The sequence below is a fragment of the Lichenostomus cassidix genome, chromosome 1Aa (genome assembly GCF_008360975.1).
Source record: "Lichenostomus cassidix isolate B80296 chromosome 1Aa, HeHo_3.0, whole genome shotgun sequence".
Classification (NCBI taxonomy): domain Eukaryota; kingdom Metazoa; phylum Chordata; class Aves; order Passeriformes; family Meliphagidae; genus Lichenostomus; species Lichenostomus cassidix.
The window spans coordinates 48,800,272-48,818,635 of NC_139480.1; the positions used below are offsets into that span (position 1 = coordinate 48,800,272).

The window sequence follows — 18,364 nt, forward strand, 5'->3', positions numbered from 1 at the left end:
GCCTTTACCCACGGAGGGGGGGCGGGTCACGCGCGGCCGCGGCGGGAGGGGGCGCGCGGGCGTGCGCGAGCCGGCGGCGGCACGAGGAGGGCGGGGCCGCGGGGCAGGGGGCGGGGCGGCGCGCGCGGGCGGGCGGGATTATTATGGGCTGTGGGCGCCGCCGCCGCCGCTGAGGGGGAGCAGCAAGATGGAGCTGTCTGCAGTGGGGGAGCGCGTCTTCGCCGCCGAGTCCATCATCAAGCGCCGCATCCGAAAGGTGAGGGGCAGCCCCGACGGGGGCTGCGGGACCCCCCCTCCGCCCCCCCAACCTCGCTCCCGGCTGCCGGGCCCCGGCCGAGCCGCTGGCCCGCCCGCCGGGCCCCCGCCTCACACCCCCCCCGCCTTCTTCCCCGTGTGTTGCAGGGGCGCATCGAGTACCTGGTGAAATGGAAAGGCTGGGCCATCAAGTGAGTGTATCCCGCCCGGGCTGCGGGGATGGGGGGCACGGGATGGGGCGGAATGGGATGGAGGGGGAGGTGTCTGTGTGTGTGGCTGAGGGGGGATTTGGACACTAATCCCTTCGCTTGTCCCCTCCGCTGCTGCCGCCCCGGCAGGTACAGCACCTGGGAACCCGAGGAGAACATCCTAGACTCCCGTCTCATTGCCGCCTTCGAGCAGAAGTGAGTGTTCATCCCCCACCCTGGGCTGGGGGGGCTGCAGCAGCAGGTTTGGCTCTGGGTGGGCGAGCGGGAAACAGCGTCCAGGCTCTCCTTTTTATTTTTTTTTTGTCTGCTTCTTCTTTTTTCCTTTTTTTTTTTTTAACTTATATGCTTTTGTTTCTCCCTTTGGGAAAAGTTTTAACTTCTTGACAAATTTGATTCCCTAAAGGGAACGAGAGCGTGAGCTGTACGGGCCCAAGAAGAGAGGACCTAAACCTAAAACTTTTCTGCTGAAGGTAACTCTTATTTAAATAACTTAGGCCTAGCAAAAAAAAAAAAAAATTCTCAAACCTTGCTGGTGCGTGCCCTTGGGGAGGAGTGGACTTTCAAGTGACTTGTGCCTGATGCCTGGCTCTGGGAGCGCGGGGAAAACCCGACAGGAAAGGGGGGTGGGCAGAGGCGCAGAAGCGTGTGAGGGGAGAGCGTGTGTGCGTGCGACGGGTGCCTCAGCAGGACGGTCAGAACACGCAGATGTGCGTGGTGGGGCTGCAATCTCTTTTTCCAATATCCTCTCCTTCTCGTGGCCTTCTGTTGCCGCAGTGGAGAGCTAGTCAGTCCTGTTCCCTCTTCCTTCAGCAGGCTGTTCCATCCGGCCCGTGCCCTGCAACTTAGCAGCACGCTGAGCGGTCAGGCAGCTGAGGCGGGAATCCCGCTGCCACTTGTGCTCCTCTGATTGCATTTCAGGATGTAGGTGCTCCATGGGAGTTTCATGAAGGGTTCATGCTTTGATCTGTAAACTGCAGGCTTGTTTTGCTTTTGCAGAGAGTGGGGGGGTGGGTGGGAGGAGGAGGAGTGTTTCACCTCTGCATGCGATGGCAGCTGAAGTTTCCAGTTCCCCTCTGACACACTCAGCATCTCTGCAAGATGTCGTAGCATCTCTGCTTGCTTGCTGTGAAGAGCAAGGAAGGTAGTACCTAGTGCAGGCCTTCTTGCCCCATATTTCTACCTTCTTTTTTTTTAAATTAAGAACTCTGATAACTGCATGACTGTTACGTGAGCTCTGTGAATTTATTACAGTTTACAGACTAAAGGTTTTGCCCTACTCCCCTCTTGCCTCCCCTTTCTCTCCAACCATCACAATCTCAGACTTCAAATGAGCATAGAAAGAATACACCTTTGTACAGTTCAGACAGATGAACAAATCCAGAGTTCCCCTGGTTTTATTCTGATACGAAGCCCTGGAACAGCCAGTGTGGACCCTGTAGTAAGGCATCACTATCACCAAGTCATCCTGTGGCTTTGGGCAAGTCGCTTAGGCTTTGTGCGTGTTTCCCCATCTGTGAAACAGGTTAATACTTTCCTTTGCCTGGCAGCAGTAGGAGCTTTACTCAAGTCAGCACAGCACTTTTAACTGCATGAGCACCAGAAAGCACAGTGAGGGTTTGGGTGTCACCTCTTCTCTGCTTTGAGGGGGCATAATGAAACACACAGAAGAAATGCAGGAACAGGCGTATTCTGATGCTCTGCATAAAACCCAGGGGACCATGGTAATCCTTGGAAAGTCCTGCTGATGGAACTGTCCTCCCTCGTTGCCTGTTTTTCTGCTAACAGTGTTCTGTATATGTAGACTGAGAATTACAAACATATCTGATATGTACTACCTCTTATGCTGTATTCAGGGAAACCAGACTAGTTGGCTTTCCTCTTTCTGGCAGTCATGCATAAAATGTAACCCTTGTGTTTAGATTTCCGACAATGCAAAGGAACACTTAAAGGGAAAACCACCAGCTTGAAATAGTTCTCTGACTGCATTAAAAAATACTGGTATTTGTAACACCTGACACTGTTCAGAGCTGTAGAGAGGTGACTATGCTATGTGTAATCAGATTCTTTTATTTTTGATTCTGAATGTGATATGGACATATCTATTGCCATATCACTCATTTTAAAAAAAATCACTCATTTTCACTCATCTAAAAAACCAAATCCAACCCCCAAATTCCAAACCCACTCATTGCTTCTCTTTTCCCCTTACCCTTTAAAATCCCCCTCAACTTAACCTGAATTATTCAACAGCATCCTTTGAATCATGTCCATGACACGTTTCTGTGGCACGTCTTCCTTCTGCCAGCTCCTCAAGCGGTAATGAAAACCTGTAGGATTGCAGAGCTGGCTCAGTACTTTGGAGAAGATGAATCGTGATAGGGAGCAAGATCAGCTCTCCTGAAGGCTGGTGCCACGTTGTGGGAGAGGCTGGCAGGGCAGAGCGCTACCACTGCTGCTTAGTTTGCACCTCTGGGAAACAGAGCTAGTGGAACTGTTAGTGCTCTGACTCGCTGTTCCTCTGTGACTTCGGATCCTACCCTAAAAATAACACCCCAGGCCAGGCAGTGAGAAGTAACTCTGTCTCAGCCAGCCCCATCTGAACTCCTTTGAGCTCTGTTCAGGCAAACCACGATCAACATAACCGCGGCTAGAATTGTGACAGAGATGGCGAGATGCTTTGCAACTCAGTTCTTCTGACCTCCGAAGATGCACATTTGACCTCTGCCAGCCCCGCTGCACTGGTGGTGCTGTGGGAGGAGCGGGATTGGGTTCTGCCTCGTGCATTGCTAACTGTATTTTCAGTTCTTTCAGCTACAGAATTCTCTTGCTAGTGAGAATTTCAGAAGCAGGGAAAGAAATTTGATTCTTGTATTCCAGAGGGAGTATTTGGAGTTGGCAGTTAGAACAATATTCTTTTTGATCTGTTAACTGAACAGATTAGGTCTGGATGCAGTGATGTTTAAGCAGAAATCTGGCCTAGACTGCTTTGATAGACTAGTCTGCACTTAACTTGGTGGCTTGGTAGGATTTTTCTTATACATCAGTGCTTAAACCTAGGCTTGTGAGTCTCCAGGATGGCATCAAAATAAATGCCCTGAAATGCCACTCAGTCCCTTGGCTTGTGTGGATGTTTTAGCTTGAAATTGGGACTAGGTTTATCCTGGGATTAGTTCTCAAAAGTTGCAGATAGGCACCCAGGGGAATTCACAGAAAGCATTCCATCAGGTTAGTGGCCCACGCCTTTGGAAAAGGTTTGAAAAGCTGCATCTTTGACCACCTGCTGCCTTTGTAAGCCAGGCTCCTGTTTCTGAGAGCTGTCTAACACTTGCCCTTTCGATCAGACTGCAGAGTCAAATCACAGTCCAGGCTTTGTAATATCACTATCAAGATGGCCGGTGTTGAAAGCGACCCCTGTAAACTTTTGGGCAGGAAATGGGTCTTTATCCTTTACATGCTAGGGGCAAACTTTTTCCCACAGCTGAGATCAGGCTTGGCGGGAGGCTGTAATTTCTGGGAGGCTGCTGATGTGCTGCAGCCTTGTGCTGAGCGGATGGGAAGTGAAGTCCTTGGTCTGAAATGGGCAGCGCTGTACCTAAGGCTCTTACCTTATTTCTTAGGTGTTTGGCAGAAGTTGTCCTTGAGCACAGGCCCTTCAGCATGGACACTGGTGTGAGGTTAGAAAGAGACATAGCACATGCTGTAGTGATTTTTTTTTTTTTTTTCCAACTCGGTTTGCACTTTTTATTTCACTTTTTTCCCTAGGCACTCTGCAGTGTGGAATGCAAACCTCACCAACACATCTAATAAAGTCTAGCAAGTGCTATTCAGAGACAGAGCTGATCTGCAAGCTCAGTGGGTGGCTGGCAAAGACCCCCAGTCAGGGTGGCCATAAATACTAAGGTGACAGGAGTGAAGAAGGTTAATGGGAAGGAAGAAGTAAGGGAGAGCAAGAGTGAAGGGAGATTGTTAGTAGGAGAGTGGGGGAAGAAGGGGCTGAGCAGCATGGTGCTCTGTCACTTCGCCCTTTCTTGAACTCCAAAGTTGGAATTGGATTTCTTTTGATCTCCTCCCTGTTCGTAAATTATCCCTGAGTAGTTTGAAAACAGACTGTTCCCCTTTTGTAGCATTTTGTTCCCAATTCAGAGGGAAACCTTAGTTTATGGCAGTGTTGCTTGGGAGAACTGTGCTATGAACTGGCTTGCTTTTGCCTTGTCACTTGGAAGACTGCAGAAGAAAGAGAGTGATAAAAAGGCAGAATGGCAGCCAAAAAGGCAAAAGAAGAGCTCTTGCAAATGCTTTTTGGAGCAAGGACTGTGGGAATGCAGGTGGAGAATAAAAGACAAAGCAGACCGAGTAATTTATGAGAGAGTAGCGCTACTATGGTGCAGCAGCACTACTGGAATTGGCTTGATTTTGAAATAATTAACTAGAAATCCATTGCCTTACAAGGTCTTTGGTTTGGTTTTTTCTTTCAAACTGGAGAGATTCTGATACAAATCAGGTAAGAGAGGCCTTTCTAAGCACGTGTCTGTGTACGTGCTTGTGTGCCTCAGTGTGCTAAGGGAATGAATGAACAAATATGCTTGCTGGGCCTCAAGGGATACTTATTCAGAAATAGTAGGGAATGGGGGAGATACACTAGTTCCCAGGGGCAGTGAGGGAGAGCTGTACAAGATAAATAAAGGTGATACATATCCCAGACGGGAAGAGGGGGAAGGGAAGCAATCCCAGCAATTGGCTTGCTCTCATGACAGAGCACTGCAGCAAGCCTCCAGAAGCTGCATCCTGATGTAGGCTGAGCTGTAAGCAGAGAGTGAATTACTTCGTATACATGCTGAGTACCTCTTCAGCAGTGAGCACATCCTGCGGGTGAAAGCAGCAAAACCCAGAGAGGTAGTTTCCATTTGGAAAACTTGTGAGCCAAGTAGCAAACTGTGGTGACACTGCTGAAAGGATTCAGCTGGTTTGTTTTTCAAAGACCTTATCCTCATATGGCTTGTGAGTGTGATCGAGAAAACGGATCCGTAACAGGGAGAAGTGCATTTCCAACAGATAAAACTGAATGCTAATGCTTCTCCAAACCAGAGGTAGCAAGTTACTTAATCTGAAGTTGGAAACAGGGGGAGGAGAGCCTCTGTGCTGTCCTCTGCAGTGAAGGGATGAGTTCATATAGGTGATGCCTGAATAAACCTGATCCTGTGGTAGGAATACTGAGCTTCCCAAGTGAGAAAGCTCTGGGGGCTGGTCTTAGATAAAGCTTCTGATACGATTTTTCTTGAAACCTTACCTGGAAAAACAATCTCAAGGTAAGCTGAATATTTGCATAATGCTCTTTGGAACTTGCATTGAAGCTGGTCACTGGGGGATAGCAGTGTAGCAGCAGGGGAGGACTGTAGGGCCCTGACTTACCCCCTCTTAATAATCTGACCGAAGTATCTATGCTGCATGTGGTCTACCTGGAGACTACTGAAGCTGGAATTTAATAAAGGCAGATAGCTGAAACATGAGTTGGAAACAGCTTCAGCCTCAAGAAAGTGCCCCAGAAGTAACTGGAAACGCGGACACACAGCACGTAAATGAGACCTAGTGGTTCTGGCACACTGGAAAAGTCCAGGCCATGTACCAGGGCTCTGCACTAGCTGCTGTGCAAGCACAAAACCAAGACAAGTCTCTGTCAAAACAGGACAGAAGCTGATTAATGTGTACAGGCAGAGAAAGTAAAATCAGCAGGGCTGTGCAAGTGGCCCAGGTAGTGACCATCCCAGCATTATCACTTCATTTAATGTGGCTGATGGGAAGCTTTGCTCAGGAATTTTGGGAAGCTGCCTTCTTTCTCGTGGGTGATGGAGGCGGTGCTGGTGGAAGGTGGCAATTAGATTTGACTTGGAGCAGAATGGCACAGAGGGGGCAGAACTCCCCCCTCCAAGGCATGATTACAGGGTGGGGAATTAATCTGAAAGATGTGCAGTGCTGGCAACTGGAGAGGCCCTGAAGGATACCTGTGTCTATCTGCTGAAGCTGTAGAAAGATTTTCACTGATGCATTGGTCTGTACCCTCTGCCTGGCTTCCATGTCCTGTATTTTGGAATGGCAACATTGTGTTGCACTTTGCTCTTGTCTGAGCAGTTGTAAATTGGTGAGAAACCCAAAGCACAAGAGCAGCAATGCTGGAAGGGCTGGCTGTGATGAGGAAGGGGATTAAAAGGAAGAATAAATTTGTTAATTCAGGCTGTGCTGGTATGTAATGTCAGAAAGCAAACTGTAGCTTATCCTTGCGTCTGCCATCTGCTTCAGAGGGACCTGTGAAGAGGTGGAGCAACCACAGCCCTAGATGTGCATTTGCCTGTGTCTGTGACCTCCTGATGGGGTCTGCAGTGTCTCCAAGTTGTGTATTGATGGGATGGGGAGAGATGATAAGTGGTGCAGGGAGTTCAGCTGGTGCTGTTGCTGTACTCAAGCCTGTGTGATGCCTGTGACAGGAACTGTGTCTTATTTTCTCAACAGTTTGGGGCATGGAGTAATGTACGGGGCTAAGCAAAGAGAAACTAGATGGACATTGGCATGCTTTCTGCTACAGCAGGATGTGTTGGGGTTTGTGTGTACTTCCCTCTAGCTAGGTGGAAACAGCCCTGTGTGTTAATGTGCAGAGTGTCTGTGCCTGCCTTGGGGTTGTGCTAACTAGTCTGGTTTTTTGTCAGTCAGCTAACACACATACTGTAGGTCCCCAGTCAGGATGAGCCTTTAGTCTGTATTTTCTTGTACAGTCAGAGAAACAGGCCTCATTTTTGCAGTCCTTTTAAAGCCAGGATACAAGTAGTACTGAAGGCTATAATCATCCAGTGTTAGAGAGGAACAAAATATCTTCACGTCTCTGTTCTCTGCTCATTTGGGATCTTCTGTGGTTCCCATGTGTATCTCTGTGGGAGAAGAGGGGCTCCGGGTAACAGCAAAGCTCTGGAGCTGTAGGGCCAGGACTTTGAGCTTTTTGTGCAGGGGCTGGCTGGGCCCCTTGCTTAGATCTGTTAGATCCCTGCCTTTACACGCACATTTTTTTCCCCAGGCATTTCTCTGGTAGGAGGCACAGCCTGCAGGGTGACAAAGGAGATGGAGTTGAGTGCTAAGCTCTTAGCTGGCAAGAAGCCATCCCGATCTTGGCGTGTGCAAGGGGTAACGGGATGGAAAAGTTGGGGAGGAAAAGCAGCTGTCGTCTTCTAGCACTGCAGTTCTTGCTGTGCCCACGAGGTGGGGGAAGCTGCTCGCTGGATGGGCAGTCACAGGGTGGGGGCTTCCCTGGCCCCTCCAGGCCTGTGTGACTTCTACCTGTCACCACTGCTGAGAGGGAATATGGAAGGGGCTTGGTTTGGCCAAGTACTGGGGTGCAGGTGGAAGGATGAGCTGTACAAGCAACAGTGCTCTCATGAGATAGGATGTAAGAATACCTTCTGGGTTTCCATGCCCACAGGTTGTACAGCACCAGCTTACCAATGAAACTCTTCCTGCTGCCAGATAATGTTCCTATCTCTGGTACATGAACCAGGGCATGGTTTGGCACCAGAAGAGCTTAAAAATCTTGTTCCCTGGCCTGGCTCCTGGGGAGGGGTGGCACAGAGCAGTTGAACTGGTGCTATTCCTGCTCTGGTCCTGTGCTATGTTTCAAACAAGTGTGGTGTTCAAATGGACAAGTCAATGTCTTTGGAGGTGTAGTTAAATTTTACTTGAATTCTAGCTGGCCTTATCTCTGGCTTTAAACACTGGACCTTGCTCCCACTGCACAGTAAGGATGAATGAGTTGCTTGTGACCCTAGTTAAAAATCAGATCTCTGAATTTCTTGTGTTTAGCAAAGACAGCTCCACCAGACCACTCTCACCAGCCTCTATCTATGTTCCTCAAGACTCCCTTCTACCATGCTTTTCAGAGGTGATTCTCATTTCACATTACTCTGCCTCTTCTCCCTGATCTTGTGCTTATTTTGTAGAGGACCTGGTACAATCCCAATGTAATTTTGGCCGCTATCTCAGCACTGACAGCCTCAAGTGCTTAGGATGATGCTGGCTTCTTTGGCTGACAGTGGAGGGTTGTGCACATTGGCTGATAATGACCAAGGGGAGACCATTGACTGTAATCCTGAAACATGCCTGGGAAGTAGTGGTTTCTCCCTGGGGAAAGCACCTGTCAACAGGGGCACGGCCTAGGGAGACATTAGCTGCCCAAAAATTATATAGACAGTGTCCTGTGCCTGTCTACAGGCTGTGCTGGAGCTATCAGTAGTTTGCAGGTGTGTACCTGTGCTTGTCATTAATGCTGGATATAAATGTGTCATGGTACTGCCAGCGAGAGCTTGGCCTGAAGTGAGCAATGCCTGATTCAATATCTGGCTGCACCTAGGCTGCCTCTCTGACCCTGTTTGTTTTCTTTCTCCCCACCACCGCAGGCTCGGGCCCAAGCGGAGGCCCTCCACATTGGGGATGTACACTTTTCTGTCAAGCCTGGTTCTAGTACCTCCTCTCCCAAACTCCACTCCAGCGCCGCAGTGCACCGGCTCAAGAAAGACATCCGGCGATGCCACCGCATGTCCCGGCGCCCCCTGCCTCGTCCAGACCCCCAGAACGGCGGGAGTGTGGGTGGCGGGGCTGGCATTCGTCCTCCTGTCTCGCCCTTCTCGGAGACCGTCCGCATCATCAACCGTAAGGTGAAGCCCCGCGAGCCCAAACGCAGCCGCATCATCCTCAACCTCAAAGTCATTGACAAAGGTGGGAAGCCAGCCAATGGGGCCGGGGGCCTGGCTCGGCCCAAGATCCCGTCCCGAAACCGTGTCATTGGCAAGAGCAAAAAGTTCAGTGAGAGCGTTCTCCGCACCCAGATCCGCCACATGAAGTTTGGCGGCTTTTCGCTCTACAATAAGCCGTCTGCTGCACCTACCCCCTCTCTGGAGGGCAAGGGGGAGGCTGAAGGGTCCCAGGCAGCCTCCTGTGGGCTCATTATGGGCTCCACCCCCTATGATGCCCCCAGCTCCAGCTCCTCTGGCTGCCCGTCACCCGCTCCCCACTCCTCCTCCGACCCAGATGATTCCCCTCCGAAGCTGCTCCCTGAGACCCTCAGCCCAGCCATCCCCGACTGGCGTGAGTCGGAGGTCCTCGACCTCTCAATCCCACCTGAGTCAGCTGCCACCAGCAAGCGTTCTCCCTCGGGAGGGTGCAGTGGAGGGCAGACGCCCTCCTTGTCCCTCTCCTCTTCTGACCCTGAGCAGGAGGCTGGTGACTGGCGTCCTGAGATGTCCCCTTGCTCTAATGTGGTGGTCACAGATGTCACCAGCAACCTCCTCACTGTAACCATCAAGGAGTTCTGCAATGCAGAGGATTTTGAGAAGGTGGCAGCTGGCAGTGGTGGAGGAGGCAGCAAGTGAGCAGCCAGGTCCCCCCACTCCAGGGGTGTGGGGGGAGCTCTACCTGCAAGAAGTCGTGGTGCGAATGGCTGTCCTTAGTTCTCTCCTTCTCCCCTTGGCTGTCCCTCTGCCCTCACTGCCACCCTTCCTCCTCCTTTCTTCCTGCCCACTTCCTCTTGCCTGGAGGCTGGAGTGTGTCAGTGGGGGTGTGAGAGCACCCACTGTTCCCGGGCATTGGTACTGCTAGGGGGAGGAAGGGAGGGTTGTGGTGGGGCAGGGGAGTGGTTGTTTGTCCTTGAATGTGGTGTTGTCCAACGGGCGTTGGAGCCTTCGGGGCTGAGGGATGAGTGAGCATGTGTCTGTGTGCCTGTGCAGGTGGTGAGGAAGTTGCTGCTCTTCCTCATTCCCCTTCCATCTTTGACAAAAACTGAAGAGGAGCTCCAAACCCTTGAGGGGAGGACGTAAGAGGATTGGAGCCCTTGCCCACGTCCTCCAGACCTTCTCCCACAATGTGCATGCAGAATCTTCCATTCTTATGTTTCCCCCTTGCCATGACTTCCATCCTGCCGTCCTTCCCCTCTTGGCCTGTGGCCTGGATCTGCCCTCTCCTCTGCTGTCTTTGTGGCAGTTGCTGATCCAGATGCCCCCAGAGTGAGGGGGAGAAGGGCAGGTGAAATGTCATGCCTGGAAGGTGCTTGAGACAAAAGCTGGGGTGGTGGGGGGTGCCCCATGCAGCCTATGTCCTATATTGGCTTCCCCTTTCCTTTGACTATTGGTGCTACCTTGGCAGTTGTATGGGTGCTTTCAGGTGTCCTGATCCCTTCTCTTCTGCATCTTCCAACCTGTTCAGCTCTTCAGGAGAAGGGGATGAAAAGAGGAATCTACTTACAGCCCAGATCTTCCTCCTGATGTTCATCACTTGCACTTGCTCGGGGGAGAGGGGCACGAAATGCCTTTCCCTGGTCTTTCCATGGTGGAAGCAGGAGTGGGCTGTGCATCTATCCTTCCATCTGTGGGAAGATAATGCCAACAGTGTGGTGCTGCCCAGCCGCAGAAGGCTGTTCTCCTGCCTTGTGTGTAAGCATCCCCCGGCCCTCATTGCTTCCTCTTGCTCTTTCCAAAGGAAGGAGGGGTGGATGTTAAGGCAGGTCATTTGTTCTTCCTGCTTTCTTTCGCCTCTTCTGCTCTCCCACCCTGTGGTGGGTGGCCTGGAAGAGGTTTCCCCTCCATCTTTTCAGCATCTGAAACAGCCCTTACAACTGTCAGCCAAAGGTGCTCATAAGAAATACCTGTCTCTCTCACATCGTATGCATGTGCGCTGGATCTCTCCCCAAAGCTCCTGTGAGCTGATCTAGAAATTCCTTCTCTTCACCCCTAGCAAGTAGGAGGGAGCAAGACCACGGCTTGCTGTTTTATCCACAGCTCCCTCTTTCCCTGACCAGCTTTTTTCACATCCAAAATAAGCTCTATTTTTTGCCTGCCGTTTCTGGCTTGCTCCATTTCTGTGTGGGTCCTAAGCTTCACAGTGAGAAGCCGTTCCTTCGCTCTCCTTTTGTCCTCTACTCGCATAGGATTGAGCCTGTTGGGGCAAGGAAAAGAGGTGCTGATCAACTGGTGGGAGAGCCTCACCCTCTTGGCCCTGTCCCTGGATGGGGCAGAGGGATGTCACTTCTACGTAACATGCTGCAGAGGTGAAAAGGGTGGAAAAAATTCCTCATGCCAGGGCTCATTTACTTACAAATCTGCCCTGAGCGGGTGAACACAAGTGGAATTGGCCCCTCTGGTGCTTTCACACAAGGGTGTTGGAGCTGCTGGCTCCAAGGAGTGCTCTCCTGCAGTAGTGATTTTGTGGTTGCAGTGATCTGAGGATAGAAGGGAGGCAATTTGTGGGAGGGAAGTAATACTTGTCTGCCCAAGAGACATCGTCAGGGTGGTAGAGGGATAGACCGGCTTCTGACCTTAATTAGGGCTTTTGTACCCAGAGCTTGTCTATTCCCTGCCTCCAGCGCCTGGGTTGGTGTAATAAAATCTTTGCTGCACTTCCCACAAACCTTGCCTTGCAGTGGGTGGCATTCCAAGCTGTGGGAAACGGTGAATTCACACCAGTTGTGGTTGGGTGTCTACACAGACAGTCCGAGGGGGATTCCAGGTGCTGTTAGCACCACCCTTGGTACACCTCTTCCTTTATCTTTCCTTGGTTAAAGAGCTTAGTGGACTCTTTGGGGATGTGCTTTCATTCACAGCTGAAGCTAGGGGCAGGGAGAAAGAGACTTCCCTGATCCATTCACCAAGCTAAGGCTTTCTATAACTTGTTGGACTTGTGTGCTTGTCTGTATTAATACTTGCTTGTATTTTTTGTGGGTGTTCTCTTTTGTTTGGATTTTTTTTTGCGCATCTTTCCTGTGCCTGGCACACCCAGGGATCCCTTATGTTAGCATAGCCTATCCATTTGACTGCAGCTTCAAAGATGAGCAGTTTGTAGGCGTAGGGAAAAGCTCTTTCTTAGGAAAATAGTGAGGAGATTCTTCTCTTTTTCCTCCCCCTTCTGAACAAGAACTAATCTGTGGCTGTGAGATAAGAGGAGCTGCTTTGTGGGGTGGATGCAAACCGGCCAGTCACTTTAGGTTGTTAAGTTACTGTTTGGTGTGTATGTGGTGATGTGTTTTGTTTCGTGGTATCAAGGTTCTGAAAAAAATGTTGAAGCGTTTCAGTGGGAGATAAAAGGGAACTTTAATAGGAAACTCTTGATGTGTTTTGGCCAAGATGTGTTACTTGGCAGAATTCTTTTCCCCAGTGTCTCTTGTATGGTGTTCTTTGGGGGCAAGGGGCTGGAATTGTTTAATTGAAGGGGTTTTGCCTTTCTCCAGAGTGGCAAGCAAGGGAACTGTCTGTGAAGAGCAAAACAGTGGGTCATTGTAGGGATGCTCCGCAAGGACCTTCTTCCTGCGGTGAGGAGATGAGGGGACTTGTTGCAGCAGAGAAACTCGTGCAGGAGATCCTCTTTGTGGAGGAAGAAAGGAGTATGATCCGGCTTGCAGACACAGCTCACCTGCTTGTGTGACAAATCCCTCCCTGGGTGGGTCACCAGGTGGGAACCAAACCCTGAACCTCTGGATCCGAAATGAGGATCCCATGCTGTTTTAAGTTAGAGGTTTGCTAACTTGAATGCAGCAGTCGCCTCAAGTTCCCTCAGGTGGACAAGACACTTGAGGCTGACTAACCTATCTTTGTATTCACGTGGGCTATGCTCCTCCTTCTGAATTTTTGCCCTTGCTCCTTAATGGAGGTAGGAAAGAAGATTCATCCATGCCTTTTAAAATGGGCGTGGAATTGAGGGAGGAGTTTATTTGAAAGTATCCCCTTCCTTTCCCCTTAACCCTTAGAAAAAAAAAATCAACGAAAACAGGGAAATATTCTCTGTGTCTGTGCCATGTTTGTTCTCGTCGTCGTGTTTTTAGAGGAGATTTTATGATGGAGTGGAAAAAGTGAAATGATTAGTTTTGCATAAAAAAAGAAAAGTTTTAAAAAAAATTTCTACTGGGAGAGAGCGAGAGAGAGTTTAAAAATGAATAATAAATGCAGTGATTGCACAAACTGTAGTGGTATTAGATGGTCCTTAGAGAAAAGAGTATTTTGTAGTATTGAAGCATGTGTGTCTGGGATGGTGTTTGGCTTGCTTGAACTGGAGGGAAAGGCATTCTAGGACTAAGCAGCGATCTCTGAGCTGAAAAGGCAAGTTGCATGTTGGAGGAACCCTGTCTACAAACCTTTCCTGTCCTTGCCTCCCAAGTGTTGGAGTGAGTTCCCTTCCCTCCCATACCCCTCCTGTGAGCTAAGGTGGAGTCTCCAAGTGGTTTTCTGGCTGAGCAGCCCTCAGAGATGGCCAGTCATGTTCTGCCAGAACGTGGATCAGGCCATCAACATGGAAACAGTTGACTTACTTTGCATGCACAGCAAGCTGCTAAGATTTGGGGTTGGCATGTACCTTTCCTGCCAAGTTGCTGTCTCTTCTCTTTTCCATCCCCTATATCCAAGCAGAATTAATTGTGGTGGGCTTATTTCCTGGGAAGCAGATATGCCTCCCCTCCGTAGGGTTTCTTAACTTCTTCCAATATCAGGTGGGAGGGTGGCAGTTCTCTGTATAGAATTCACCACATCAGGACAGAACTGAGTCCTGTTGGTGTGTATTCCAGCATCCCTTCTCCGACAGTGGCTGGATCTTTAGAGGCAGATGAGAGAGCTGCTTTGTGTGCTCTGATCGTGTTGCTGTGGGATGTGAACCCTCTTCTTGAGGCCAGCAAATGCTGGAAGTTTTTAGGATGGAGAGGGGAGAGGAACACCCTGACGGGACTATGCTCAAGTAGGGCAATCTTCTGCTCCAGCTTCCTGTGGGGTGGTGGGGAAGAGTTGCCTGAATGTTCCGTCAGAGGGAGGAGGCAGCTCTTGCATGCTGCCTTCCCCATCCAAGATGTCTCTGTTGGTGTTCATCTGGTGCGTGGGAGTGACTGCAGGGAAGAGGGAAACCACCAGATGTTGGTGTCTGAACAGAAGATGGCAGGCAGGGACACTTGGACAGCTTTTCCTGTCTGGACATCTCTGGTGCCCTTGGCTTTGCAGTGGCAGGTGACTGATGTCTCGATGCCTCCCATAGCCTGGGCTGCACTTGGGAAATTCTCTGTCTGCCCATCAAACTGTCAGTGCTTCCCATGGCCTTCGACTTGGAACAGAAACCTCCTCTCTCATGCTCTCTTCTCAACGGGCAGCGTGGGACTGGAGGGGCATGAAGCTAATGAGATACAAACTCCTTTGGGGATGGAAAACAGAAATAGTGTGGTGAGCAGGCCCAACTGTGGTGAGCCACTGCTTAAATTCTGCTTTCAAAAGAGAAAGGGAGCCTTTCTCTGTGTCTCCGCTTAATGAAGTTCCCAGGGAGATTTTATGAAATAAACAAAAAAAGAAAAAAAAACAAAGAAAAAAAAAGACAAAGAAGATCACAATCATGCTTTTTACCAGGTAGGAGCTGTCTCTGAGCTGAGTCTTCCTAGGGATTTCACTCCCTTCTCCAGCCCCTCTTTGCAGAGGAGGCTTCAGCAGCTCCCAGCGTTTGGAGATTATCACCTTCCTGGGGACTTCATGGCAGAGAGGTTGCCATGCTTGAAGGATGGTGTCCTGCGTTCCCCACACTTCTGCCCACCCCAGGCCATGGCATTAGTGGGGCTGCTCAGGAACAGGTCCTTCTTCCCAGGGAGGTGTAACAAACCTGGAGTGCGTGTTTGGCTAAGTGCTTATTTTCCCTTTTGCTTCTTTCCCCACTTTCTGAAAAGACTTTTTCCTCCTTGCCTGGCACATCCTTTTACTCCAATGTCGCTTGCTTTTGCTGCATTTTTCAATTGCCCAATAATCATGCAAGAGCTGGGATCTTATTTACTTCTTATATATGAATATATGAATATAAAAGAAACCTCCCCCCCTTTTTCCCCATCTCACCTACCACCCTGTGCGCAGCCTCCCTGATATCTGCTCTGAGGGTGATCTGCTGTAGAGGGTTAACTTGGGTTTGGGGATTCAGTGCCTCGTGAGTTCTGTTTCTTCTTGGCTTGCTGTGGCCTTTCTGCCAGCTGTGTCACTGCCCTGTGCCTCTGTCTCCCTCATGCAAAGGGGATGGAGGTGGAGGGGACCATCCTGCTGAGGGTGCTGGCAGCCCAACTCTTGAGGCATTTGCACAGAAATGGAGTGCTCAGTATTGCTTCAGAAATCCCTGTCTGTGCTTCCATCCCCAGCTAACTCCAGGAAGTATCTTCATTTCACCAGTGCTTTGAGGTTGAGAAAATAATTGTCTTCATTTTCTTTTTTCCTTCTATTTTTGAGGTCCTTTCCCAGAGTGCAATGTATATGGTTTCTTTTTCGGGGTGTAGATGGCAGGAGATGTTGGAGTCTGTCTCCATCCTCACCTTCGCCTTTCCGTCCTCTGCTCCTCTCGCATTTCGACCTTGCCCCTATCAGACTGATGTGGTCAGAGGTGTTTGCACCCTTGTCTGAGCAGGGTCAGCCTTGGCACCAGGAGCTTCTCCTGTGTCCTCTGTGGTGCATTCTGAGGTGCTCTGTGTCCCACCTGTCTCACAGGTAAGGACGCAGCAGGGCTCTGAGTTCTTCTTTCTTCCTTTCTCTAAATTTCTCCTTCCAGGAGTGAAAGGACATACAGTCAGTTGCCCTTCCTGTGGTGGTTGGCTGCCTCTGGCAGCTCTTCTGTCCATTCCAGCTTCTCTGTGGTGGGAAACAAAACGTCTCTAGGGCCATCCAAAAGCACAGTCCTTGGGTTGAAGGTCCTTCCAGCCCAGGTTAGCTGTGTGCTTTGAGCCCACTTGCTCCAGGCAGTGGCAGATGGCACTGGGGTGGAGGAGCAGGATGCCCTCTGTGTCCCTGGGCTGAGTGGGGCTGGGAAGTGGGCAGCAAGCAGTGTGCTGTGGCACAGGGAAGAGGTAAGGTGACAGAACAGCAGCAAAATGCAGTCAGAGTGATGCCAGCTTCTGCAACAGTTCACATAATGTGTCTGCTGGGAGGAAAGGGGCATGGTGAGACATGCAGGCAAAATGTCAATTCCCATTGCAGGGCCCTGGTTCTTTACTTCATTCCTTGTTCAACTGAGCACTTAGAGCTCACACTAAACCTCCAGAACACAGCTGGGTGGCTCAAAGCACTTGGTGGGGCTTCAGGGCCTCCTAGGACTAGTGGGGCTTTTACATGCTCCCAAACAGCCCCCCAGCTGGCCCCTGCTCTCTAGGGATGCTGAGGGTTTCCTGCTGGGCAGAGCAGCAGCTAGGTGCACTTGCACAGGCAGGTTGCTCTTCAGCTGTCCTGGAGGGAGACTGCTGCTTCCAGCCCCCAGCTGCAAAGGGGGGGCAGAATCTTAGGTCAAGTTCTCAAACAGAACAAAAAAATTAATCGTTGTGATGACTTTTTTTAGAAAAGAGTTGTCATGCCTGCACCTCCCCCAAGCAAATCAACTTAGAGTGCTGTCCTCCTTCCTCTTCTCCCCTGTGCCATTAAGCCTTGTACACTCCTAAGAATAGAGAAGACTCTATTTTGGGATTTTTTTCCCCCATTTGTTTTCTTTTTGCATAGAAAGTTGTCTGCTGGTGGTGGAGGACAGGGGCCTGCTTCATCTGTTCCTTCCTTTCACCTTCCCCTGTGCCAAGCTTAGGCTCAAATGCTGCAGATTCCTGCAAACACTGAACTTGGAGCAGGCGAGTGACCCCCCTGAGTTCTGTGGTACTTGGGTGCTTCAGATTCTGCCTGTGCTTGAGCTTTGGCAGCATCAGAGCCCTATCCTTTCTCTTGGAGAAGGTTGGCCCTAGCTCTAAGAGTGCTGATAGTTCTGGTGCAACCCATCTGTCTCTTCATTTCCCCTCACTTGGCATACAGAGTGAAGGTGGTAATTTTTTTTTAATTTAAAATAAACCTAGATATGTATCTTGTATTTTTTTTTTTATTTTGAAAAAAATGCATTTAAGGATTGTGCACGGATGAATTGTATATCTATATATTATTTTTTTTGTCTTGCAATTTTCATTTTAAATATAGTGTTTGTTCGGTTTTGTTTTGTTTTGTTTTTTAATCCAGTTCCCAGCTGGCTAAACTCTGTCTAGAGTGGATGGGTGGGAAGCAGAGCCACTGGAGGGGTGATTGAATCACCCCTTCCCTTGGTGCTTCCCACAAGAAACTGGTTTGCTCCAGGTTTGGGGGTGGGGGTTGTGCTAATTACTCTTGTATTCTTGTACATTTTGTTCTTTCTGCTGCTCTTGAATATTGTATCAATGCCAGAAATGGGGAGTTAAAAATTAAAACAAAAAATTAACCCCAATAAATTGTTACATTCCAAAACCTGTTGTTGTTTCCTTGGGTGGGCTGTGACAGGTGGAGCTTGGAAGCAGGGCTACGGAAATGCCTGCCCTGAGCCCGCATGGATCAGCTCTGCAGTCAGACACAAACACCTGGTACATTCTTGGGACCATGAATCAGTCCTGGTTTGGTCTTTGGACCTTTCTGGACACAGAGAAGCTCTGACAAAAGACAACAGAGTGTTCTGGAATATTAAGGGAAGAGGGAGCATTTGGGAAAGCCAAGCTGCATCAAGTGGAACCTGAACCACCTCTTCCCAAGTGCTTTGGAGAATCTCCCACGGATCTCCCACATCCTTTTCTTTTAAGAAGTTAGATCTGAGTGCAACCTAGTACTTGGTGGCTGTAAAATGCTTTAGGCTTTTCTCAACTCCAGAACACGTGCTTAAGTGCACTTTATGACATGCTAATCTAAGAAATACGGTGAAAAATCCTCTTCCTGTGTGTAATTGAAGCCCCAGATTCATTCCGTTACTCTCTAGCCCATAGCAGCTGCATAAAAAGACTCAGCAAAACTTTAAGGGAAGAAGTGCTGGTGGTGGGAGATGCGGTGGGGCAACCAAGTGGGATTTGGACAGATGCTCTTCAGGCAGGCAGGAGAGAAGGCAGGAAGGCAGCA

General features: G+C 49.8%; 1 protein-coding gene across 2 annotated transcripts; it reads left to right on the forward strand.

Moving 5' to 3' along the window:
* The first annotated feature begins 112 nt into the window (after positions 1 to 112).
* On the forward strand, positions 113 to 17,728 carry CBX6 (chromobox 6). Of its 2 annotated transcripts, none has more exons than XM_085048737.1 (5): positions 113 to 256; positions 403 to 446; positions 594 to 659; positions 868 to 934; positions 8,897 to 17,728. In XM_085048737.1, exons 1-5 carry the CDS (start codon positions 188 to 190, stop codon positions 9,866 to 9,868), a joined length of 1,218 nt encoding a protein of 405 aa, XP_084904863.1. In that variant the 5' UTR covers positions 113 to 187; the 3' UTR covers positions 9,869 to 17,728. The 2 variants fall into 2 exon arrangements, with proteins under 2 accessions (XP_084904863.1, XP_084904864.1); XM_085048738.1 differs by having other exon boundaries at positions 8,951 to 17,728.
* Positions 17,729 to 18,364: the final 636 nt, after the last annotated feature.

What these genes read in the sequence shown, in the direction of transcription:
- CBX6 (XM_085048737.1), top strand. Translation starts at nt 188, where the DNA reads ATGGAGCTGTCTGCAGTGGGGGAGCGCGTCTTCGCCGCCGAGTCCATC. An exon ending in TGGAAAGGCTGGGCCATCAA is followed by an intron (nt 447 to 593) that starts GTGAGTGTATCC and finishes CCGCCCCGGCAG; the next exon opens with GTACAGCACCTGGGAACCCG. An exon ending in ATTGCCGCCTTCGAGCAGAA is followed by an intron (nt 660 to 867) that starts GTGAGTGTTCAT and finishes GATTCCCTAAAG; the next exon opens with GGAACGAGAGCGTGAGCTGT.